We start from the raw sequence: 27,066 nt of genomic DNA on the forward strand, positions 1-27,066 counted from the left end.
GTTATTTGTTTTTGGGTGTTGAGGCATGTGAGTTCTTTATATATTTTGGTTGTTAACCCTTATTGGATGTCGTTTACAAATATATTTTCCCATACTGTAGGATGTGTTTTTGTTCTACTGAGGGTGTCTTTGATGTACAAAAGCTTTTTAGTTTGATGTAGTCCCATTTGTTTGTTTTTGCTTTTGTTTCCTTTGCCTGAGGGGATGTGTTCAGGAAAAAGTTGCTCATGTTTATATTCAAGAGATTTTTGCCTATGTTTTCTTCTAAGAGTTTTGTGGTTTCATGACCTACATTCAACTCTTTGATCTATTTCAAGTTTACTTTTTTATATGGAGTTAGATATCCAGTTTCATTCTCTTACATGTAGCTGTCCAGTTTTGCCAACACCAGTTGTTGAAGAGGCTGTCATTTCCCCATTATATGTCCATGGCTCCTTTATTGTATACTAATTTGACATGTTTATTTGGGTATAAATCTGGGTTCTCTCTTCTGTTCCATTGGTCTATGTGTCTGTTCTTGTGCCAGTACCAAATTGTTTAGATGACTGTGGCTTTGTAGTAGAGCTTGAAGTTGGGTGAGTGTAATCCCCCAGCTTTATTTCTCCTTCTCAAGATGGCTTTGTCTATCTGGGGTCTTTTGTGGTTCCATATGAATTTTAGAACTGTTTGTTCTAGTTCATTGAAGAATGCTGTTGGTGTTTTGACAGGGATTGCATTGAATCTGTAGATTGCTTTAGGCAGGATGGCCATTTTGACAATATTAATTCTTCCTGTCCATGAGCACAGGATGTATTTCCACTCATTGGTGTCTTCTTTACTTTCTCTCATGAGTGTCTTGTAGTTTTCAGGGTATAGGTCTATTACTTCCTTGGTTAGGTTTATTCCTAAGTATTTTATTCTTTTGGATGCATTTGTGAATGGAACTGTTTTCCTGATTTCTCTTTCTGCTAGTTCATTGTTAGTAAGAATGCAATAGATTTCTGTGTATTTTGTATCCTGCAACTTTGCTGAATTCAGACATTAGTTCTAGTGGTTTTGGAGAGGATTCTTTAGGGCTTTTTATGTACAATATGTCATCTGCAAACAGGGACAGTTTAACTTCTTCCTTACCATTCCGGATGCCTTTTATTTCTTTGTGTTGTCTGATTGCCATGGCTAGGACCTCCAGTACTATGTTGAATAAAAGCGGGGAGAGTGGGCACCTTATCTTGTTCCTGATCTTTGGGGAAAAGCTTTCAGCTTCTCGCTGTGAACTATGATGTTGGCTGTGGGTTTGTCATATATGGCCTTTATTATGTTGAGATACTTGCCCTGTATACCCATTTTGTTGAGAATTTTTATCATGAATGGATGTTGAATTTTGTAGAATGCTTTTTCAGCATCTATGGAGATGATTGTGTGACTTTGTGCTTCTTTTTGTTGATATGGTGGGTGATGTTGATGGATTTTCAAATATTGTACCATCCTTGCATCCCTGGAATAAATCTCACTTGATCATGATGGATGATCTTTTTGATGTATTTTTGAATTCGGTTTGCTAATATTTTGTTGAGTATTTTTGCATCTATGTTCATCAGGGATATTGGTCTGTAATTTTCCTTTTTTGTGGTGTCTTTGTCTGGTTTTAGTATTAGAGTGATGCTGGCCTCACAGAATGAATGAATTTGGAAGTATTCCCTCCTCTTCTACTTTTTGGAAAAGTTTAAGGAGGATGGGTATTAGGTCTTCACTAAATGTTTGATAAAATTCAGTGGTGAAGGCATCTGCTCCAGGGGTTTTGTTCTTAGGTAGTTTTTTGATTACCAATTCAATTTCTTTGCCTGTTAATTGTTCTCTTCAGATTTTCTCTTTCTTTCTGATTCAGCTTTGGAAGGTTTTATTTTTCTAGAAAGCTGTCCATTTCTTCTAGAGGTTATCCAGTTTGTTAGCATGTAATTTTTCATAGTATTCTCTAATAATTCTTTGTATTTCTGTGGTGTCCATAGTGATTTTTCCTTTCTCCTTTCTGATTCTGTTTATGTGTGTAGACTCTTTTTTTCTTGATAAGTCTGCCTAAGGGTTTATCTATTTTGTTTATTTTCTTGAAGAACCAGCTCCTGCTCTCATTAATTCTTTCTACTGTTTTATTTTTCTCAATTTTATTTATTTATGCTCCACTCATTATTATGTCCCTCCTTCTACTGATATTGGGCCTCATTTGTTCTTTGTTTTCTAGTTTTGTTAATTGTGAGTTTAGACTGTTCATATGGGATTGTTCTTCTTTCCTGAGGTAGGCCTGTATTGCAGTATACTTCCCTCTTAGCATGGCCTTTGCTGCGTCCCACAGATTTTACGGTGTTGAATTATTGTTGCCATTTGTCTCTGTATATTGCTTGATCTCTGTTTTTATTTTGTCATTGATGTATTGGTTATTTAGGAGCATGTTTTTAAGCCTTCATGTGTTTCTGGGATTTTTCATTTTCTTTGCATAGTTTATTTCGAGTTTCATACCTTTGTTGTCTGAGAAGTTGGTTTGTACAATTTCAAGTCTTTTTAAATTTACTGAGGCTCTGTTTGTGGCCTAGTATATGATCTGTTCTTGGAAATGTTCCATGTACACCTGAGAGGAATGTGTATTCTGCTGCTTTTGGGTGTAGGGTTCTGTAGATGTCTGTTAGGTCCATCTGTTCTAATGTGTTGTTCAACGCCTCTGCCTCCTTACTTATTTTCTGTCTGGTGGGTCTGTCCTTTGGAGTGAGTGGTGTGTTGAAGTCCCCTAGAATGAATGCATTACATTCTATTTCCCCTTTTAATTCTGTTAGTATTTGTTTCACATATGTCAGTTCTCCTGCGTTGGGTGCATAGATATTTATAATAGTGATATCCTCTTGTTGGACTCATCTATCATTATATAAGGTCCTTTATCTCTTGTTACTTTTTTTGTTTTGAAGTCTATTTTTTCTGATACAAGTATTGCAACTCCTGCTTTTTTCTCCCTATTAGTTGCATGAAATATCTTTTTCCATCCTTTTACTTTTAGTCTGTGTATGTCTTTGGGTTTGAAATGAATCTGATGTAGGCAGCATATAGATGGGTCTTGATTTTTTACCTATTCTGTAACTCTGTCTTTTGATTGATGCATTCAGTCCCTTTACATTTAGGGTAATTATGAATGGATAATGTACTTACTGCCTCTGTAGGCTGTAGATTCATGGTTACCAAAGGTTCAAGGGCAGCTTCCTTACTATCTGACAGTCTAACTTAACTCGCTCATTTTGCTATTGCAAACATGATCTTAACAATTCTTTTTTTTTCTCCCTCCTTCTTTTTCCTCCTCCACTCTTTATATATTACGTGTCATATTCTGACTCTTTGTGTATACCTTGACTGCTTTTATGGGCACTTGATTTAATTTTTCATTTGCTTTATAATTAATTGGTCCACTTTCTTTACTGTGGTTTTATTTTCTCTGGTAACAGCTATTTAGCCTTAGGGGCACTTCCATAAATTGCAGTCCCTTTAAAATACACCGTAGAGATGGTTTGTGTGTGGTAAATTCCCTCAAGTTTTGCTTATCTGGAAGTTGTTTAATCCCTGCTTTAAATTTAAATGGTAATCTTGCTGGATAGAGTGTTCTTACTTCAAGGCCCTTCTGTTTCATTGTATTAGATTAATCATTCTACTCTCTTCTGGCCTGTAAAGGTACTGCTGAGAAATCTGCTGATAGCCTGATGGGCTTTCCCTTATATGTGATCCTTTTTCTCTGGTTGCTTTTAATACTCTCTCCTTGTCCTTGAATTTTGCCATTTTAATTATTACGTGTCTTGGTGTTGTCTTCCTTGGGTCCCTTGTTTTGGGAGATCTGTATACTCCATGGCCTGAGGGACTATTTCCTTCCCCAGATTGGGGAAGTTTTCAGCAATTATTTCCTTAGAGAAACTTTCTGTCCCTTTTCCTCTCTCTTCTTCTTTGGGTACCCCTATAATATGAATATTGTTCCATTTGGATCAGTCACACAGTTCTCTTAATATTCTTTCATTCCTCGAGATCTTTTTTCTCTCTCTGCCTCAGCTTCTTTGTATTCCTGTTCTGTAATTTCTGTTTCATTTACCATCTCCTCTACTTCATCTAATCTGCTTTTAAATCCCTCCATTTGATGCTTCATTTCTGATACTGAATTTTTCAGTTTCTTTCTCTTTCTTGAAGTCCTCCCTGAGATCTTGAATAGTTTTCTGTAGCTCCGTGGGCATGTTTATGATTTTTATTTTGAAATCTTTATCAGTAAGATTGGTGATTGCAGTTTCACTATCTCTCTCTCTGGTGTTTGAGGGATTCTGTTTTGTACAAGATTCTTTTGCCATTTCATTTGTGTAGGTGGCATCCGCTAGTGCCCAGACGCTCTACCCTGTAGAGCTGCCAAGCACCAGGAGTGATGGTGGGTATCGCAGGCAAGTCGGACCAGACTGCCGGGCGGAAAGAGCTCTCTCCTGCTTCCTGGCTGCAGTGCCTGCCTCCACTGCCCAGTCCAGTGGGCCAGTTGTGCAGGCTGGAGGCTCTGCGTTATGCCCCTTTAGCTGCCGTAGTTGTGGCTGCCCTCTGGATGGCCTGGTGTGATGGTGGGGTCAGCAGCTGTGCGGACTGGGTGCTGTCTAGGAGGAAGGAGTGGCAGGCTGCATATCACAGTTGAGGGCCTCGGCACTGCTTTGCCAGCCAGGGGGAAGGTGCATTTGAAGCTTCTGAAAATTCCCAACCTGCTGGACAGTGTGCCAAGACTATCTTGTCCACCTGACCTTTCTCCTGAGCAGAAAGCTCTGTGTAATCTTTGCCCCTTTAGCACCCATCTGCTATTGGGAAGTCTTTCAAAGTGCCTGCCTTTCTTTTGTCCTGGAGCGGCCAGTTGTGGGTACCTGTTCTCCACAAGCATCTGGAATCTCAGTCTCTCCAAGTATTCTGCCTGTCTTTGCTTTCCTTCCCCACCAATCTCCAGAGCACCATTTAATGTGGGTTCATGCTCCCAGAACAGATCTCCAGGGGTGGGTGTTTAGCAGTCCTGGGCTTCTACTCCCTCCCTGCTCCATTTCTTTTCCTCCCGCCTGTGAGCTGGGGTTGGGGGCAGGGCTTGGGTCCTGCCGAATCATGGCTTTGCTGCTTTATCCTTTTCTGTAAGGTGTTCTCTTTTTCCCAGATGTAGGCAGTCTGTTCTGCAGTCTTCGGATCGCTCTTTCAGGATTAGTTGTTTTTGCTGTATTTTCGTGTTATATGTGGTTCTGAGGAGAGATTTCTGCCTCACTTCTCGCACTGCCATCTTTTTCCTCCCATCTCCCAAACCATTCCCTCTTATACCCTTTTTTTTCAACCTCTTTTTATCATGTCATCTCATTTTTCTTTAGTATTCTGGTTAATTTCCTCAGTTCTACCTATTTGTTGTTAACTTCTTTTTCAACCTTGCATGAATCCATGTCATTAATTCTAATGACTATATCTTTTATTTCTAAAAAGTCTGTAGTAATTTTTAATAAATCTATCCATGTTTAATAAAATAATGTCATCTTTTAAAGGTTATTTCATTTTATGAAAAATTCAGGTGTTGTCATTATGTTTGTCTGCTTGACTCTTAACTTCAGGTGGATTGTCTGCCTTGTTTGGCTTTGTAAATTTGATTGGAACACATATTTTTGAGAGTTTTTTACCTATTATGAGAATTTTTTTTTTTCCTATGATAATTCTTGTGACCTGGATTGTGGAAGCATCCATCCAGAGAGGTTTTTTTAAACACATTTGAAGAGTAGTCACAAGCATTTTTATATTTGCTTTAAAGTCTATGTTAGATCATTTCAACATCTCTGTCTTTCAGCACTGATGTTTGTTGATTGTCTTTTCCTCATTTTTTATATGCTGAAGTAATTTTGGAGTGTATCCTGGACATTTTTAATATGATATTATGGGACTCTGGGTTTTGTTTAAATCTGCCAGTTTGGTGGCATTTAGGATTCTGGTCTACACCAATATGCCTGTTCCTTTTTGCATTGCAGTGTTCTAAATAACTGCTTTATGCATTCTGTTCAGGTTTATAGCAGCATTCAGTGGGAAAGACAATTGGGGGAAATGTGCTAACTGCATCTTACCTAGAACATTAACTACAGAGGATTTTATGTTTGCATTACTCAAATAACACTAGCTCTTGACCAATCTTTATGTTAATTTCTTGAGATTTGAACCTCAACTTCAAATCCCAAATTTAAGGTAGGTACATGGCCTTATTTTGAATTCTGAGGTAAGCTGGGATAGCGGAAGCAAAGCATCTTTTATATGCCAGCCAGCAGACTTTTTCTAGTATATTCTTTCAATCTGAATTTTAGCTTTATTTTGGGAGTGGAGTTACTCTATTTCAACTCCCTTTCTGTGGAGGGTCCAAAGTTTGTTTTTCTTTTCCTGAAGAGACTTTCACATCAAGCTCTGCAGTGCAGCATCTGACCCACTAGTTTTCCATATCTTTTTTTGTTTTGACATGTGTGGCTTTCCCTTCTTTCTTATTTAAAAGTCTGTCCATTAAAATACTACTGTAAGTTTGTTTTATCTAACGTTTATTATGTTTTATCTAGCGTTTAAACGGGTTTATAGCAAAAAGACATTCAGACTTTCTTGATCACTGTCTTGATGAAACAAATACTTTCTATAGAATTTTTCTTTTAACAATCAACTGATATACACAAAAACAAAATCGGAGGCCTAAATAGTAGTCATTCATTACTAGAATTACTGGAACTTTTTATACACACACAAGTATAAATGTGCTGTGTTTTGGGTCAGAAACAAATATATCTACATTGAATCAAAATTGATAGAGTTCCTGTTATATCTTATGACTCTAGTGTTTCTGCTTTAGAATAAATTCTATAATGAATTAATACCAGTTTCAAATTATAACTTTGATGTACTGTGGAAAGGGTAATTTTAATCTTTGAGAACAAAACTTAAAACCACTGCTGTAAATAACTAGAGAGACCAGAGGTTTGAATGGTTACCTTTTTCTTCGTTTTGTTTGTTGATGTCTTATATCATCTTGGTATTCAGTATGAAATTCAATAGGAAATTCTCTCTAATAGATAAAGATTTTGGTTTCCTTTCACCTGCAGTGGTTTTTTGTTAGAAACACGTTCTCCCCTTCCTTCTTGCCAGGAATGAGCAGCGACAGTGATATCGAGTGTGACACTGAAAACGAGGAGCAGGACGAGCACGCCTGCGTGGGCGGATTCCACGACTCACTCATGGCACAGCCCCCAGACGAAGGTGCAGCACGTGGTGTCATTTCACAGATAATCAAACCGCCTCTTCCGGCAGCTGCCGCCGCTTCTCTTGCTGTTGCTTCTGTTTCTGTTTCTGCTGGTTCTCCGCTGTTTCTGCTTCTTTTTCTTTTTCAATTATTGTCCTTTGTGAGACAACGTTCTATGGGGTAAACTAAATGGTGAGTACTGAGAAAATCTGGCAGGTAATACCTGGCTGGGCAGACACCTAATGGCTGCTGCTGAGGGGGAGCAGTAGGGGTCGGCAGCCTGCTCTGGTACAGCCTGAGACCCAAGGATAGTCTTCATGTTGTTAAAGAACTATAAGAAAACAAAAAACAGGAGAATTTTCGATAGACCATTTGAGGCCTGCAGTGCCTAAACATTTACTATTTGCTGCTTTATAGAAATTGTTTGCCAACCGCTCCGGAGGTTTCAGATGCTTAGTTTTTTTTTTTTTTAGAGCTATTTCTAGCCTAGTCAATAAGGTAGCTTTCATAAAAATAACTTTTTCTGATTTCTTAGAAATGCAGGCAGATTATGAAATCATTTTTTATTTCCTCTTCCTGCCAACAAAGTCTTAGGAAAAAAATTAACTGAGAGAAAACCATTTGTTTGTTTTTTTATTTTGCTTTGTTTTAGGAATATGACATAATTATTTGATTTATGTACATATTATGAAATGATTACCAGAAGTTTAGTTGACATCTATCACCCATTGTTAATATTTTATCTAGAGACTTAAAATCACCAATCTAAGCATTTCTCTCAAAATTTCCTGCAATGACACATTGTCAAACTTACGTGAATTATCAACTTTTATATTTTGCTTCCCTGTGTTCTAGTGTTTTTTTCAATACAAAGCCAAGCATTTGATGATTTTTAAGTATTAAGTTACTTTTAGTCATTTTCTCTGCCTCTAAAAGAAGCAGCCAAATTTTGGGTAGGTTATTTTCATCGCTGTTGGGTTTTTGTAGTGATATTTGCATGTGCAATTTAATTGGCTTTGAAACATGTTATGTTCATAAAGTCAGTCTTCAGAGTGCGTGGCACCATCATTTCTTGCCCCTTCGGTTGCTTCCACAGTGTCCGCAGGAGGACAGAGGCAGCAGTGCCTTTCATCTTCCAACTGTGGGTGTCTTCTGCACATTTTTTTTTTCCTTTATTTTCCCTTTGTGTTTGCTTATACCTGACTCAGATAACAAATTCTCTCAAGACAGATTTGTTCAAAGCCCAGAACATATTTATCACTTAAATAACATATTTGGTAAGATCATTTAAAGACATGGAAAAGAAAAATACTGATCTTTAGAAAATGATACCTGCTTTTAATTTTTTTTTACCTTAGATACACATTCCAGTTTTCCTGATGGTGAACAGATAGGCCCTGAAGATCTCAGCTTCAGTCCTGATGAAAACAGCCGGAGGTAATTTTCAAATCAAGGGAACTGACTTGCAAGCTACCTTGACCCTGAAGTTTGCTGTGGTTGGTGCTCAAATTTGCATTCAGTCAGATAATCAGATTTGGTTTTATTTTATTTTTTCCATCATCTCTACCTAAAATAAGTAATTCTGAAACTTCAGAAAGTAGTGCAATTCTAGTATAAGACATTAGTACACAGGAAAAATACTGGGAAGAATTCTGTGTAATGTAATGAAATAACAGTGTAGTCCTCTATTAATTTAGTAAATTAGTATATTCATAAAAAGCAGATTACTACAACAGAAGGGTGATTAACTGCCAGAAAATGTACCTAGAGACAGTGCATGTTCTCAGGAACTAGGTCAGCATCGGTGCTCTTCTGTCCTTGGCCAGATATTCAGTTGTGTTTAAATGACCACCTTTATATTTTGGGTTTTCATAAGTTTATAGTTTCCTTAGTTCCTATAGATCAGTGAACAGAAAATCACTTATGTGTGGATGCTTTCCTGTAGACACTTTAAGTGAATAAAATAACACTAGACTGAATCTCCTCTTTGGAGTATGTTGACTAAAGTTAATTTATCTTTTCTTCTTTGTTCGAGCGCAGGCACACTGATTAATGGCACATGATCTTTCTGTTGTTTGACTTTTGCAAATGTATTTTTGAATGAATTAAGTTAATGTGGGTTGATTATGTTCCTGGTCATGAACACACATGTAAGATCATTTGAAATTATTTCATTTGTTCTGCCTTTTACCAAACAATGATAATGCAACAAGTATTTAACACCATCTTTGTATTTTTATTAGTTGGACATCGATTTTGGTGTCAATATACACTTAAAAATTCATACATATTGCACAGTGGTTTAGGTAATACTGTGGTATAAAGTTTACTTTCATATTCACAATTAGCCCAAAATAATTGCCAAATTTTGTCATCGTTCTGCATTTGTGTTTGAGCTGCTATGCTGTTTGTGGAAATTACACTGAAAGTTGACTAAGGACTGTTGAAAAAGCATGAATATATATATATGAGTGACATCTCATCTGTTTGTATTTTACTTAATGAATATTGTTCACTTTTCCATGTCTAATATCTTGCTGAATGCTGATTCATAGTTTGCTTTTGTTCAAAACAGTTTGCACTTTTTGTTAATAAAATGAACTTGAGAAAATATTATGCCTCTGCAATTTATTAAAAGTGGACTGGAAGCCCCCTTTTTTTCCTTTTCATATTGCCAGTATTTAATAGAGGCTGTTGAGCTATGTAGACTGTTAACACATGCATGGGAAGGTTAGAAGGCTTTATTTATAATCATCATAGGATCATAGTATAAACTTTTTCTCCATAAAAGCTTTTTGGAAATATTTACATACTGTAATCATTAGAAGTACAAATTTAGCATTTGCTTACTAACACACTAGTGTTTGCATGCTGTTGTGTAGTAGTTTATCATGCAATGCTCTAAAACATTACTAATACATTCTTTAACACGTTTATTTAATTTTCTGTTAGATGGAAATGTATATATGTTTGTTATATTTTGATAAGAATTTATTTTTAATTGGTTTCTCTTATCTCTGTACTGTATTGTAATGGGTGAAACTGTAAGAATTTTGCACCTTTGTATCCAGAGCAAACCACTGTAAAAATTGATTAGTAGATTTTTTTTTTAATGAGACTCATTGGAATCCACAAACATAAGTGTGTTTGGCTCTACTTGGAATCTCTCACTATTACCTAGCCATTTCTTGCCTCTTTTTGTTATTGAACTGAGTGCTTTCTATGTACCTTTATAATTATTTTTATTTTCAGAATACGGAAAACCACATATGGTTTGAGTACTAAGAGAAGTCGGAAAATAGACTACTCATTTCATTTGGGACAATTTACTTGTAAACAGGCTTTTAGCATGCATGATTTAATCATGAGATTCTCTTGGGTCATTGTGAGGTATCCCTACCTTTGTTGGGGTGGAATCATAAATGTTCTTAATCTTTGCTCTTTTCACAAATTGAGGGTTTATTTTGGTCAGTGGATTCCCCAGAATGGCATTGTGTTATTTGGATCTTAACTGTTTTTCTGGCTCTTCTTACGGTCTCAGCTCATATATAAAAGCAATCAGGAATGCTGCCTTTATTTTAGATGAATTAAGGGTTGGTTGAGACCCTTTTAAATTGGAGTTTGAATTTACTATGTCAGGAAGACTTTTTGGTTGTTACAGCTGTAGGAAATTTTGAAGGTATTTACTTCTTTATGCTTGTATAAAAACTGTATAGGGCAGATTATTTGAACTTAACTGGTTTATTATGTTCTCAGGTGTTTGAGGAACCCAACCCATTTGTACCATATTCTGACTCCATATTTGGGAATAAATTCTATCTCTTGAAATGCAAAAACAACCTTCTAAAGATACGATATTGTAGCTGCCTCCTGGTATAAGAAGCTCCATTTTTATAATTAAAGTTGACAGGTTTCACCAAAAAACAAAACAAAACAAAACAATAACAACTAAAAGACAAACTGAGTACTCAAAAGCACTTCTCCCAGGATGAAGAAAACCATGTCTCTTGTGTTGGGCTCCAGATCACTTGAAGTAATGTCTGTGAATTCTAAAATAGTAAGAAATATGCAACATACACAGATTCAGAGTCCACTGAGGAAAACCTTTGGGATTCAACTAACAAGTATTTATATGACGTTTTCTCTAGGGGTAGTCAAATAACTATCCTTGGGCCAAATCCCTAGCACTAGTTTTGTAAATACAAAGTCCTACTGGAACATAGGCACCTCCATTCACTCACACGCTGTCAGCAGCAGCTTTGGCCCTACAAAGGCAGAATTGAGTAGCTTCTAAACCAACCTAATGGCTCTCAGAGCCTAAAATATTTATTCGCACACCCTTTACTGGTAAAGTTTGCTGACTTCTGCTCTCTCATTGATATTAATGGGAACTTCGTTTTTTCTTTTTTCAGTATAGAAGGTTTGGGTTTGAGAAAGCATGATTCGGGTTTGAGAAAGTCAGAAAGGTCAACCATTTGACTAGTTGTTTTCTGCTTGGTTCCCTGTTGGGCAGGGTGATGGGCAGCTTCTATCCCATTCATTCTAGACTCACAAGAGGGGCTGAAAGATTTCTTGGAACATGAGGTGCCTATTAGGTTTTAGTAGTGGGGTCTTTTGTAATGTTTCTTCGCCAGTTCCTAGCTGTGTTATATCCAAAAAATAAATCTGCACCCAGTTCCTCAGTGGTACCAGGAACCCCTGTGTTTTCCCTCTTCCTTGATATAGTTTGCCTGCCTGGGCTGCGCGAGATTTTAGGTAGCAGTGACTAAGAGAAGAGACATAGGAGAAGATCCTAGCTCCTTTTCCCTCTCCCCATTGGCTGTTCATGATCTAGTTTGCAAACAGCTCTCTCTCCCATTCTCCTGCTTGTAGGTGTCGTCACCCACAGTCTGCACAAGTCATGAGTAGTGGACCTAGATTTACAATCAGTGGCTCTACCCTGCTTGTCCTACTTTATGGATCCACACAGAATCCCCACTTATTTTCCTTCTTTAAATTGTTCCCCTTTTTCCTAAAGGGCATAGATTTTCTGAGTCTTTTCTTCCACTATTACCTTGCTTCAATATTTAGTGTTTTTATCCCAAGTTCATTCCTAAAAAATTTCTCCTTAATAGTGTTTTCTCTTAGGCCTCAAGATAGAACAATACTGTTTGCATTGTGCACAAGTATATTTTTTCTGGACAGTTTTGACCTACTATGTCATTGAATCCTTAAGTAACCTTTGAGGTAGGTGACTTGTGTGTCATACCAATTTGGCAGAGCAACATGGGGTTCAAGGAGGTTGTGTGATTCTCTCAAGGCTCAACACCACTGGCAGGATGGAATGAATTGCTGGTCTAGTACTTACTCCAATTCATCACACTTTAACTAAACCCAGCATTTTGATACCTAATAATTAAAAAGCTAAAGGTTGTCCTATTTTTTAACTTTCTGAGATAATTTTAGATTTACAAAAGATGCAAAAATCTTGAGTTCCTATATGCCCGTTACCCAGCTTCTCCTTGTGTCAACATCTTATGCAACCATAGAACACTGATCAGAGCTAAGAAATTATTAGCCTTGTTTACAGTACTGTTAACTAAACTACGGAATTTGTTCAGATTTTACCAGTTATTTCACTAATGTTCTTTTTCTGTTCCACAGTTCAGGATCCCACATTGCATTTTTATTTCCATAGTATCCCCCTGTATGTGACATTTCCTCAGTCTTTCATTGTCTTTCATGACCTTGACGTTTTTTTAAGAGGACCACTTATTTTATAGAATACTGAATGTGGGATTGTCTGATGGTTTTTCATATTCTGTTGAAATTCCGTGTAATTCGGAAGCCTACTGCAGAGGAGATGTGCCCTTCTCAGCACATTGTGTTAGAGGCTGTATGATGCAGGTATTTATTATTGGTGGTTAATCTTGATTACTTGTTTATGGTGGTGTCTGCCAGGATTCCCACTATTTACCATTTTTCTCCTTGTCATTACTAAATATTTGGGGCAGTGCAAATAACTCTGTTTCTGCTTAAACTCTTACCCACTAATTTTAGTGCCCACCAGTGGATCTTGCCTGTGAAAGCTACTACTGCTTCTAGTCCCTATTAGTGGATAGAACAGGAAACATATACTTAAGTCATGCAAGTACACACATCTGTATGTGTCTCTGAATGTGTGTATATATAAATGTTTTAAGAAGAAAAACCATGAGTCTAACTCCATAGCGCTCATTTTAGCCTCTCCTTTTTTTTATTATGTCTTTCTTTCTCTAATAGCCTTTCAATTCATTGTATTTACTTAGTAATTCAACCCTCGTATACAAACCAAGTCATTTCAGAACTGTTGACCTATAACCCACTACAGTACACTGTAGTTTTTTATTTTAAACCTTCCGGTATCATGTCAAAACACTTTTCCAAAGTTATTGAGGTCCTAAGATTCTGAGTTACAGTATTTCCTTTCTTCCTTATTCTCTTCATTGTGATTTAATTGAAGTATCATTGATATACAGTCTTACACTGATTTCAAATATACAACACAGTGGTTCAACAGTTACCCATATTATTAAATTCTTACTCCTTCTTGTGCAGTTACTGTCAACACAGAAAGATGTTACAGAATCGTTGGCTGTATTCTCCATGCTTTGCTACTATCCCTGTGGCCACCTTCTGTTATGATTGAGAATTTCTGTGCCCTTTATCCCCCGCACCTTCCCCACCCACCACCCAGCCCCTCCCCATTGTAACTAGTCACTTCTCAGTGTCTATGCTGTTTTGTTCACTCCATTTTGCTTTGTTTTGATATTCCACAAATAAGTGAAATCATATGGTATTTGTCTCTCTGCCTGACTTATTTCACTGAGCATAATACCCTGTAGATCCATCCATGCTGTTGCAAATGGCAGGATTTCTTTTCTTTTTATGGCTGAATAGTATTCCATTGTGTATGTGTACCACATTTCTTTATTGGTTCATCTGTTGATGGACACTTAGGGTGCTTGCGTATCTTGGCTGTTGTAAATAATGAGGCGGTAAACACAGGGGTGCCCATATCTTTAAATATCAGGGATTTTGTTTTCTTCAGGTAAATTCCTGGGGTGGAATTACTGGGTCAGATGGTATTTCTATTTTTAGTTTTTTGATGAACCTCCATACTGTTTCCACAGCAGTTGTACCAATTTACATTCTCATCAACAGTATAGGAGGGTTCCCATTTCTCCACATCCTCACCAACATTTGTTATTTCTTGTCTTTTGGATGGTGGCCTTATTCTAACTGGTGTGAGGTGATACCTCGTTGTGGTTTTGATTTGTATTTCCCTGGTTATTAATAATGTGCAACATCTTTTCATGTGTCTCTTGGCCATGTATACTTCTTCTTTGGAGAAATGTCTTTCTTTTCAGGTCCTCCACCCACTTTTTAATCAGATTGGTTTTGGGGTTTTTTTGGTGTTGAAGCATATGAATTCCTTATATATTTTGGGTATTAACCCTTTATTGGATGAGTCATTTATGTATATTCTCCCATACTGTAGGATACCTTTTTGTTCTGTTGCTGGTGTCCCTTTCTGTACAGAAGCTTTTTAATTTGATGTAGTCCCACTTCTTCATTTTTTGTTGTTTTCCCTTGCCTGAGGAGATATGTCCAGGAAAAAATTGCTCATACTTTATGTTCAAGAGATTTTTGCCTATGTTTTCTTCTAAGGGCTTTATGGTTTCATCTCTTACATTCAGGTCTTTTTTGAGTTTATTTTTGTTTATGGAGTTAGTCAGTAATCCAGTTTCATTCTCTTGCAAGTAGTTCTCCAGTTTTCTCAGCACCAGGTACTGAAGAGGCTGTCTTTTTCCCATTGTGTATTCATGGCTCCTTTATTGTTTATTAATTGAACATTTATGTGTGGGTTTATATCTGGGCTCTCTATTCTGTTCCATTAATCTGTGTGTCTGTTATTGTGCCAGTACCTTATTGTTTTGATTGCTGTAGCTTTGTAGTATAGCTTGAAGTCAGGGAGCATAATACACCCAGCTTTGTGTTCTTTCTGAGGATTGCTTTGGCTATTTGGGGTCTTTTGTGGTTTTATATGAATTTTAGAACTATTTGTTCTAGTTCATTGAAAAATGCTGGTATTTTGATAGAGAATGCACTGGATCTGTGAATTGCTTTGGGCAGGATGACCATTTTGACAATATTCTTCCTATCCATGAGTATGGGATGCATTTCCATTTATTTGCATTGTCTTTAATTTCTCTCATGCCTCTTTGGTTAGGTATATTCCTAGGTATTTTATTCTTTTGATGCAATTGTAAGTGGATGCTTTAGTGTGATTTTGTGATTCACTTAAAATACAGTTAGATTGATCTGTGGTTTTTAGATTTACATACATTAAAATTCAGTCTTTATAATATATACAGGTCTGTGGGTTGTGACAAATAACAGAGTCATGTATCAGCTACCATACTACTACGCGGAACAGTTTGATCACCCCCAAAATTCCCTTGTGCTAGCCCTTCATGGGTAAATTCCCCACCATCACTCCCAACCTCTTGACAACCATGACTTGTTCTCTGTCCATTTAGTTTTCCCTTTTCCAGAGTATCATATAATCACACAATATGTAGGCTTTAACTTCGCAAAATGCGGTTTTTATCCATCTTGTGTAAATCAGTACTTTGTTCCTTTTTATTGATGAGTAATATTTCAATTACTATACCACAGTTCATTCACTTACCCATTGGGAGACTTTTGGGTTATTTCCATTTTAGAGTAACTGAATTTTACGAAACATTTGTGCATAGATTTTTGTGTGAAAGCTAATATATGCCTTGGAGTGAAGTTGCTGGGTGTGTAATGAAGAATTTACCTGGCCCTTGTCTCTGATTCTTGGGATATAGCCTCTAAGTCCTTGGAATCTCCTGAGTGATAGAAGTGTCTTCATTATTTATGGTGGGTCCTGATAGTTTATGCTCATGAGATGATTGGGGATGGAGGCTAGCCATGCCAGAAAGACTAACCATGCGAGTGGAGAATTGGGGCTCTGAGTCACATGGTATCAGCCTGAATAATTCAGCCTCACTGCTAGTGAATTAATCATGCTTATATAATATCCCAAATAAAAAAGGTTGGGTGAGCTTCCCTGGTTAGCAATACTCTGTATTGTCATACATTGATGTTTGGAAGGATAATGTGACCTGATCAAAAGCAAGCTTCACACTGGGACCCTTCAGGACCTCAAACTATGTGTCTGTCCTTTGGTCTGGTTCTGATTTGTATCCTTTTGCTACAGTAATATTATAATTGTAAGTAAAGTATTCCTGAGTTCTGTGAGTTGTTTTAGTGAGTTATCAAACTATGGGCAGATAGAGGGAACCCCACCAAGTTTGTAGCCAACCCATCAGAATGAGGGTGGCCTAGAGACTCCGAAACTTGCAGTTGGTATCTGAAATGAGAGCAGTCTTGTGGAGGACTTTGCCCTTAACCTGTGAAGTTTGGCCTACTTTCAGGTAGCTGGTGTCAGAACTCATTGCACTAAGTCATGTGGTAAGTAAATACTTATCTTTATAAGAAACTGCCAGACTTTTCGGGAAGTGGCATTGCTATTTCACATTCCCAACAGCAACAAATGAGGGTTCCAGGTGCATCTCACAAACATTTGGCACTGTTACTGGTCCATAGTTGTATTGTTCTGTCTTTATCTGATTTGATGTCAGAGTTGTGCTAGCCTCATAAAATGAATCTTCCCTTTTCTGGAAGAGAATGTATAGAATCAGTATTATCTATTCTTTAGATATTTGGTAGAATTTACAAGTGAAACCATCTGGAAGATTTTTTTTTTCCTAGGTGTATATTTTTTGGTATTATGCTGCTTGGTGTTCTCTGAGCTCTTTGATCTATGGTTTGGTTTCTGTCATTAATTTTGGAAAAGTCTCAGCCATTATTTCTTCAGATATTTCTTCTGTGCCATTATCTTTCTGTTCTAGGATTCCAGTTATGCATATGTTAGACTGATGTTATCCCATAGTTCTTATGTATTCTTTTCTGGGTTTTCTTTCACTTATTTTTTTCCCCCTGCATGGTTCAGTTAGGGTAATTTTTATTGACTTGCCTTTAAGTTTACTGCCTCTCTCCTTAGCAACATAGAGTCCACTGATTAGCCAATCAATCAAGGACATTCATCATCTCTGTTAGATTATTTTTCACTTCTAGCATTTGTTTAGTGTCCATCTCTTTGCTGAAGTTACCCATATGATCTTGCATGTTTTCTACCATTTCTGTAACATAGTTAAAGTTCTTGGTCAGTTCCAAAATCTTTGTCATATTAGAGTCAGGGTCTGATCACTGCTTCCCTCTCTGCGGTACATTTTTTACATTTTTTCTTTTTTTCATATGCTCTGTATACTTTATTGAAAACACATCTTGTGTAGGGCAGTAGATAGTTTGGCAAATAGTTTTCACACCTAAAAATAGGAAGGCCTTTCATGCTGTTTAGACCTTAATTACAGAGTTTGAATTAATCTAACTGGAAGTTGTTCTTGGTTTGAGGTTCATTGCTGCTAAGATTAACCTTAGTGGCTTCATGTTCCTATAGTGATAACATTTCATTTCTGATTGGCCTTAGGTACAGAACAGTGCTGCTGCTTCAGAAAGAGATGTTCCTTTTGGACTAATACGATCTTTTCAAGTATAAATAATAACTATAAACTTACTTCTTTCATTCTGTTTTAGCAATACTTTAAAATATATGATTTTCAGACCTTCACTTTTTTCCCTCAATTCTTGCTTCTTTGGGTTCTATATAAAATCATACTAAGTGCTGAATGAATGTAGAGTTTAAGTTTGTTGTAAACCATGTGAAATTAGTTTTCCAGGACTTCGTGGTGGGGAGGAGGAGGCTGGTGCAGCACATCACTAGGCTGACTTGCCTGTCGGGTTTGACTCCACACCCTTGGGTGCCAGCGTCTTGCTGTATCGTCTTCACTTCTGTCCCCAGCATCCTCCTTTCTGTCTGTATCTCCTGTTACTCTCTAAACAGCAATCCCCCAGACTTTCAACTACAGTTCACCTGATTATTTCCTTTTTTTCCAGGGTAAGAAACTACACTAAAACTAAACTAAAAGGGGAAAGACTAAGTGAAAGGAAAAAACTTTGCTTGGATGCAGAGTTTGAATAATAAAGTAGTTGGGAGATTTGAGGAGTCAGCACTTAGCCCCTGTTCCTCATCTATTTTAGGAAACCTTTATCCCCCTACTCCCACTAAGTTTATGGAGAAAAACATGTAACATGAAATATCTCTTCTGGGTTTGGGGGGACGAACAGTTATAGCAGCACTTAGGAAACATTTTAAAAAGAAACTTTGTTGTTTTAAAGTTTAAGGAAACGACCTCAGGATTTTATTTTCTGTTCTGAGGCAGCCTAAACCTCAGCACTAGTAGCTCATCTTTCCTTTGAATAAAAAGACAAATAACTAGTGGCTTTAAATTGCTGGGTTTTATTAAGATATTGGCAAAATTTCAACATACTTCTTTCCCAAATGAACAGTTTTAATAAATATGAAGGATCACTCATGATTACAACTGAACTCAAAAGTGAGCTGGAGAGCAGGTCTGTAGATTGATAAATTTACTTGGTAAGAAATGATTTACTCCATTTGCTTCACTCCATAGAGAATTCTTTGCAGAGAAATGTTGTGAACAAGAGAACAAAGCCTCTCACCGAAAAGCACCTAGAGTGAGAGTTAACAATGATGTATCTGTGGGTTATCTAATACATCAAAGTTTATTAGAGTATTTCCTTTTCCAGAACAACTGCTGTGTCAGTCTGGAGTTCCCTATCTTACATCATACATTCTTGTTAGTACAATAAATAGTCCTTAAAATGCTGCTAGAGGAAGTAACAATTATTTTTCAACACAGTACCATTTGTCTGGAAAATAGTCATGTTATATATAATACTGGTGGTATCATGTTCTGAAAAAAACATCTAAGCCATTCACAGGTCAAAACAGAAGAGTGTATTTATCCTTTAACATCACATGATTTTAAAAGGTGAAAAGTATGTACTTTCTTTTGCTAGTTTATGATCCCCAAAAAAAATGTCCCAAATGATGACGGTGTGACCAAAATTATAGTGTCTCCTTTGATGGCCTCGCTTAGGTAAGAATGATCGTTGAGTGACCAAGTTATTTTTAAACATAAAAATAATAATTTAGATCACTTTTTCACAAAGCCTTGACAAGTCTTTAGTGCGGAAGGAAGTACTTGAACCACAGCAGTTCTATCTATAACACTGAACTTCTTTGAGCATCACTTCCATCTGCCCATTGGATGTACTTACTGGCACAGTGTCCCCACAATGGAGTGCGGTCGTCATGGAGATGCAGCGTGACACTCTATCATCATGTCAACATACCACTATAAACGTGGTCAGAATCAGACTCAGTGTTGACATTGTCCTTGGAAAAGGTATTACTTTCAAGGATCCTCCTAGTTAGATTAAATGCAAAAGTAACTTCTATAATTCAAGGACAATGGATGGCACTTCTAGGTAAAGAAAAAGGTATATACACATGTGTTTCCACCATCTTCTTTAGTACAGCCCCGGTGCTGTAATGTCACTTAACCTCAAAAGTACACATCCAGAAAGTAACAAAGGAAATCTTTCAATTGGAGACTGATTCCTTTGGAAACTCACAGTGAATGTACATGGAATCTTGGAAATCTGTTTCCTAACCAGTACTACACTTTCTTGTTTATATTTGTTTTACTATTTCCTATTCTAACAAAACTTTAGCAGGCAAACAAATTGATGCAGATCATATTAAATTGAAAAAGGGATACTGCCACTTTTACAGATTGAGTGCAGAACTTTCACCACCACTAAATTACACAATGAGTAAAAGTACAAAATACGTAATTCACAGACTATACCTCAGCATTAACAGTTAATATATATTATGTACTTTTATATCTGTTATTTTTACAATCACCAGATATACCATCATTAGATACAAGTTACAGAAATGTGTGGATACCATTAGTTAGAGGGGTTACTTATTGCTTACATCAGCAAGCAGCAAATAAGGGCACAGGATTTGAACTGAAGGGAACTACTTTCTATCACCAGTGGCATTAAGGTATAACACTGCATTTCACAAAGCACTGCTTTTTTACCTAGCTTATAGAACACCAAGAGCAGTATATATCAGACCAATAACCACTACTTTAATATGCATTACAGGATTTTAAATGACTTACCTTACAAATGGTACCTAACTACTCTATAAGTGCGTGTTGTGAACAAGTGAATAGTTATTTTTCACAATATTGGTTTATAACTTGACCACACTAGAACTACTTTGCTCTATTTTCTAGAGGGCTACTGGCATGAGGAATGGAGGTAACACTGCTTATCTAGTGAGACCTAGAAAATCCAGACCCTTACAGATGTGGTTGGTGTTTGTCCCGGTTTCATCCAACCATTTTTTCCCCACTGAAAAAAACCTATCACTTGCACCTTTTTTCCTTTAACCTTCTTTATTCTGATCAAAAACATTAGCAATAGACAACTACAGAAAATACCTAAGAATGTTTTTAACTTATCTAAGTGCTTTGGACTATGTGAACCAATATTCCACTGCCTCTATTTTCTTGTTTCCTTAGATAATTTGATCTGAAACAGACACTGCACCTGACGGGTTAACAAAACCAGGCTTCAGAAAATGGGCACGTGGGTGAGGTCCGTGTATGGGGTGAAGCATCAGGATGGAGGGGAGCTGCTGGAGCTGGAGCTGTGTTTACTCCCTCCTTTTCAACCATGTGTCACAGACTTGAGAAAAGAAAAAATGACTTCAAAATCAAGAGAAGAATACTGAAAATCTCTATACTTACATTCAAATTTTTAAAAATAAAATCTGTAGATTAACAATCTGATCATTGCTAAAGGTGAAGTTGCTCTCATTTATTTGATACAGCTGCACTGGTACCCAAGTTACGCTAACAGTCCTCTATGTTTTTAAAATCCAGGGCTTTTAGTCCTCCATCATGGGTCTAGGGAACAAAGTAATCAAATCATTATGGAAAAAACACAATCAGGCGGTGGACTAAGAGCATCTGGTGCCTTCTAATGGCAGGAATGAGCGAGCACCATGGTGCAGACCCTGCCCGGCAGCATGGCAGGCCCACGGGTGACCGGGGGTGGGGGGACATCACACGGAGGCAGTCATGATTCAGGGGATCAGAGGCTGCCTCATAGAATGTGTCTGATTATTGGCTTATTTGCTGTCTTTAGCTGAAAATGTGCTTCTGGCTTGAAAATGCAGAGATGGCAAAAAAAGACTATTTTGAAATAACAAATGAGTGAATATTGACACGAGAAACCCATGTGCTATCTCTGCAGTCTGAAGTTGCATGTAGCAGGATTCCTGGGTCTCCATTTCAAACTAAACAGACCTCAGTCTCCGTAATCTGTATTCTTCTGTATTTGGCGTCTGGGCTCACTTTAGGCAATACTTCAGCCTCTTTAACAACAGTTACTTCATTTCTTTGGGGGAAACAACTTTAGAGAAGTTAGAACCAGTATTGATTACTCTCCAAGACCATTTTTTATTTTATAGTAGTATGCCTTTGCTGTCAGTGAACTTAAAAAAGGCAGGAAAAACAAACACTATTTGATTTTTTTAAGTGGCAACCTGATTCTGGTATATTTGTACCCGATATCATCTCCATTAAACCAGCTTTATTCCTGACATGAAGGTACAGTGAAAAACATTAGCATCATAGGTTAAAATCATTTGACAGCAGTCTTCTAAAATGACACGTAGAAATTCCATCCAAAGCACCATAACAGGTTATGAAACTCCCAAACAGCTACAGCCCTAGGAAATACTTTGTAAGTCAAAATTTTTCAGTCTTTTATGTTACAGGAAAAAAAGTAAATATTTTTGTACTATATGCCACCTCACAAGTCTGAGAATGACATTTTTATGTTAGTTTTCTACTTTCGTTGTTACCAGTTAAAACCCATATGGCTTTTATTAGTCCTTTACCTACTGAAAAAAAGGGGAAAGGGGGCTTCCCTCATAGTTCCTGTCTTGAGGAACATTCCCCAACTAAATCTTAATTCTGCATTGTTTTCCACAGATACATTAGGCACATCAGACCAGATTTCAACTGTGTTGAGATTTCAACACTACATATATATACCCTGACGGAAATAACCGATTCACAAGCTTCCACTAGTGACAAGGGGTAGGGGGTGGGGGCTGAGTGGAGGTGTGGAGATACAGCACAGGGACCAGCTGTATAACTTTGCTAGTGAAACTGCCAATACTTTTTTTAAGATTGAAAACACTGTATTTTGAGTTTCCTAGAGATCTATTTACATTTAAGAATTGAACCACCCATGGTTTCATAATGAGCACATGTATGTCAGAAATGTCTACCTTGTTTCCACTCTGATAGTGGAGTCCTACTGGGGGAGAGCTAGCTAGCCTACTGGACAGAGGACTGCATCCTACAGCTCCCGGGAAGACCCGGGTGCGGAACAGCCTGACTCTTTCTGAGCTTCCTCCTCGTGTTTTCATTGTACCCTTTCCGACTATTTTGCCTCCACAGCGGAGAACTTAACATCCTGGTTCTCTTCCCACTTTGAATAAGGGAGGACAGGCTAGGGCCTATTTTGTGGGAAGGCTCTTGAGAAGAGCAAAATGAATAAAACTTTGGATTAAACCTGAATCCATGCCACCTCTTTGAATAATGATAGCGTAAATGAGACAATCTAGAAATTCTCTTCCCCAGAAATCTGAACTGTTCATTTTCCAACCTAGAACAAACAGGAGACAGGCTCTCCCTTCTGTATGTCTGCTGCCCTGTTGAACTCAAATTAATGGAAGAGGGAAACTCTCCAGCACCGCTCCATGCAGGCCATGATGACTGAACTGATTTTTTCTCCATTATTAGCTCATTATTAAGATTTGCTTTCTTTGGTGCACCAGGACCAAACATCTCAACTGGTGGCAAATACTGTGTACTGTAAGGCTTGCTTGCTTCTATTTGTGTGAGATCTAGGTAGCCTGGGTCCTCCAGCACGTTGATTTGGGACCCTGGGCTCAGGCTTGTTCTATCAGTGAATGAATCCACGCGCCCATCATAGCCTAGATCGGCTGGGGCTGAGCACTGGTGCTGAGGCCAAGGGCGTTTGCACTCTCCATGATTCTCCTTATCATCCCCACCATCTTCTTGCCCTCCTTGAAAAGAGTTCTCTGTCCAATCTGATTCCTCACTAACATTTACAGCTTTGTTCATGTCCCTCAGGAATACCACAATGACAGTGATGTTATCACTTGAGCCAGCATCACGAGCTGATGCCACTAATTTGTGGGCAACCATGCTGCTGTCTCCATTATTCTCTTTCAAGTGGTCAGACACAACTTTGACTGCCTCGTCAGGGTTCACGGTGTCATAGAAGCCGTCACAGGCCAGAATGAGGTAGTCTTCCGTCCCATCCAGAACAGTGGAGGCAGAGTCCGCATCCCCACAGATGTATGGCTTGTGCTCAGCATCTCCTGTGGGGATTGGAAAGAAGGTCAGATTTGGGTTTACCTTGCATGTTAGAATGTTTATGGCCAATGCTATGGCTCTGATCACAATTTACTGAATTGTAGATCTGATTTTGCGGGAGGGAATTTATAAACGGGTTTTAGCTAAAATACTTGAGTTCTCTGTTAGTCAAATGCACTCAACTCCTTACTCTCAGTTAAGAACTGCCATTCACTGGGCTTCATTTCTTACCTTAGCCTGGGTTTTTAATCTTTCGCCTTTCGCTGTGATTTAGGCTCAGCTAAATAAGTGTGGCAACAAACACCACATCTGAATTGGTTGCTGTGCTGGAAAATTCAGTCCCACCTGGGAAACTTCACTGACTTAGTATATCTGTGCTTTCACTGGTGGTTAGGTCTTATGTAATTGGGATTTGAGAACAAGTCCACATTGAAAACAAACCGACATTCTGATCACTCTCTTCATTAAACAAGTTTTGTTCTATCTTTGTTTACAAATCAGCGGCTTCATGCTGATTGACTTTTCCAATTCTCAAGCCAGGAAAAGTCATCATAAACTTCAGACAAGGGAACTGGAATGTAAGTCTTCCCAAATTTGCTTCCTGTTTTTTATTGCTGTTTAACTTGTAACTTCCAGAGAACAGTCTAAAGATGCATGACCATATTTCGTCCTCAGGACTAGCATATTCTTCTTGTTCTTCTTTGTATGTCTGACCATCCCCACCTTCTGTCTTCATCACTCTTGTTCACTCTCCATTTATGAACAACTGTGAAAAACCCCAAGTCCCTACTGGCCTTTATTTCTCTCTCTCCTTGCTTAGCTCATCCACTTACAGAAGGACATTTGAGAGCTGAGCCTTGAAGGCTATATGTTAGTTCTCATCAGGCAGAACTGGGCCTTTGGTTGAGGGACCAGCATTAGCAGAGACACAGAGGCAACCATTAGGGAATAATGTGTAGCTGAATATAGGGTTGAGACCTACATTTCTGTCAATAGACCACTGAGCCAATCGATCAGCACTTCCAGACCCATTCATAATTTCCCTGTAGGTGTTCGAAGAGGGCTTAGCAAAAGGGTTCTTAACCTGTTGGATAATCAGTAGCTTATTATAAGGGACTTTCGCTTCTTAATGTAAAAAACACAAAGTATTGAGCAAGAATTCCTAGATTAGGGCATCATAATTCATTGGTAAACAGCAGCTAAGAGAAACTTACAAAGTGCTTTATCATTTGCAAAGTAATGGCATATAGCTTCTCTAAGGATGCCCACTGCAGTTAGACTGCCTGGATAAAAATCCTGGCACATGTTACTTAAAACCCTCATCAACTACTGTCCTCACTGTACTAAAACTTCACTTTTTGATTAGGGGAAGATAAAATGAAGATATGTTCATGTAAGTGAGCTATTGTCACTGTTTCTGGGATCACTGTGACAGGCTCTGTCCTACCCAAGAGTAGTTCTCACCGACATTTCACATCCCTATTGAGTCCTCAGGCCCAGAAAGCCGAACGGGAGCCCGTGGGTAACTCCGCCAGACCAGTGAGGGCCACATCGCCCGTCCAGCAGCTTGCATGATGGGCTACCTTGAACAACAGACCCTTACTTAATATAATTACCTGCGTTAGTTTATCTCTAAGCTAAGAAACGGTCTTTTTCACACAGTAGCCAGACCCGTCTTCCTCAGCATGGTTTTGATTTTGTCACATTCACTTCTATACTATGATGCCTCCCAACAGCCTGTTTATTAAAACTTCCAATCATGGGATTATCCACTTTACTAACTTTTGCCATCCCCCACTCCATCTATTATTATCAGCATTATTATTTTCTGAATTCTAGCTCTAAAAATAAATGTGATCTGAGTCATACTGTTCCCAAAAATCTTGTTTTAGTGCTTCAATTAAAGGGCTACTGCAACTGTTAGTTTGGAACAGAACATACAAAGATTTGCACAGAGAAAATGCTGCCAAAATTCTGGCTTTTCACCTGCTCTACTGTTGGATGTCAAATTCATGACATTTCGCCCCCAAATTTGGTAGGAGGGCATGATTACCCGTTTCATGGTAGAAATGGCGACATCATTTTGTCTTCACCCTCCCTCTCCATAGACTAGGAAACATAATATGCCTCTGTCAACTTTGGATCATAAATCAAGGGCTCAGAAGGAGAAACAGCTGAAAAGCTTTTCATTTTTAAAGCTTTAAGTGTCACTGATTTTCTAAAAAGAGTAGAACTCTGCTCAGGAGTCCCTTTTTTTGTCCCTATTTAGCCCCTATTTTATTCCATGAGCTTTCTAAGTCCTCACATTCTTCAACTCCCTCTTCCAGTTAAACCACTGGATTTCAGTAGGTGGCCTGATTTCCTGCTTCAAAGAAAATTAAGTTACCAGGCACGAACTCCCTCAATCCCTACACCCCCGCCAGCCCCAGTGTTTCCTTTAGTCTGTAGAGAGTGACCTGCACTGGCCGCCATTGGCTGGGGAGTGAGGGGTGCCCTCCCCTCTTTGGGGCTCTGGCTGCTCACCTTCATGTGCTCTTCTACTGCTGTCTTTTTTTATCCTACATGTTCTGATCTAAAATCTCTCTAAAAACAAAAACAATAAAAGCAACTCTTTCCCAAATCAGCTTTTGCCTCAAGCTACCACTCTATTTCCCTTTACCACCAAGTTGCTAAATTGCTAAAAGAAACTCAAATCTGCACATTCCTTGATAGTGTTCATTTTATTTCACCTGATTGTTTTTTTTTCCACCTACTAATCCAAAACATTTCTCATCTGTTCCCAGTTATTTCCTATTTTCAAAATTCCATGTCTTTTTTTAACCCACGTCTCGCTTGACTTATAGCATGTGACCCTGTTCACCACTGACCCCTAGGAACCCTCTTCCCATAGCATCTGTGACGCCCCACTTGCTTCTCTGATCCCTCGATTTTTTTCACAGGCTCCTTCACTTAATAATACTACTTACTAACAAATGACTGTGTGCTAAGACTGTGCCATGCAGTTCTTAATGTGGTGTGTGTATTACACCCCTTAATACAAAACCTCCATGAGTTAGGCACTGTTACTGTTCCTACAAAGGAACAAACAGACATAGAGAAGTTAAGTAAATTTCCCAAGGCCCACATCTTGTAAAGCAGTAGGGCCAAGATACAAACCCAGAGAGCATGACCTTCACTACGTTGTTTTACCTCACATAACGAGTCTCATCTTTGGTCTCTCTTCACACTGACTATTGTACCTGCCTACAGTGTCAACTACTACATACATAACAGCTC

The 27,066-nt window shown here is 38.1% G+C and overlaps 2 protein-coding genes across 3 annotated transcripts in view; one reads left to right on the plus strand and one right to left on the minus strand.

Moving 5' to 3' along the window:
- The window catches only part of TRIM37 (tripartite motif containing 37), a 160,559-nt gene extending 139,386 nt beyond the window's left edge, over window positions 1-21,173 (plus strand). Inside the window, exons 23-25 of one of the 2 annotated variants that reach the window (XM_036879657.2) lie at window positions 7,159-7,269; window positions 8,611-8,689; window positions 20,893-21,173. In XM_036879657.2, coding sequence (XP_036735552.1) covers window positions 7,159-7,269; window positions 8,611-8,689; window positions 20,893-20,896 — 194 coding nt within the window. In that variant the 3' untranslated portion in view covers window positions 20,897-21,173. Of the gene's footprint in view, window positions 1-7,158; window positions 7,270-8,610; window positions 9,866-20,892 lie in introns of those variants that run through there. The other variant, XM_036879658.2, reaches the window with a different exon arrangement.
- A 152-nt stretch (window positions 21,174-21,325) lies between these two features.
- PPM1E (protein phosphatase, Mg2+/Mn2+ dependent 1E) overlaps window positions 21,326-27,066 on the minus strand; it is a 212,876-nt gene continuing 207,135 nt past the window's right edge. Inside the window, exon 7 of the mRNA XM_036879659.2 lies at window positions 21,326-23,795. Within this exon, the coding sequence (XP_036735554.2) occupies window positions 22,723-23,795 (1,073 nt within the window). The 3' untranslated portion in view covers window positions 21,326-22,722. The remainder of the gene's footprint in view (window positions 23,796-27,066) is intronic.

The sequence above is a fragment of the Manis pentadactyla genome, chromosome 4, assembly GCF_030020395.1.
Source record: "Manis pentadactyla isolate mManPen7 chromosome 4, mManPen7.hap1, whole genome shotgun sequence".
In the NCBI taxonomy this organism is placed as follows: Eukaryota; Metazoa; Chordata; class Mammalia; order Pholidota; family Manidae; genus Manis; species Manis pentadactyla.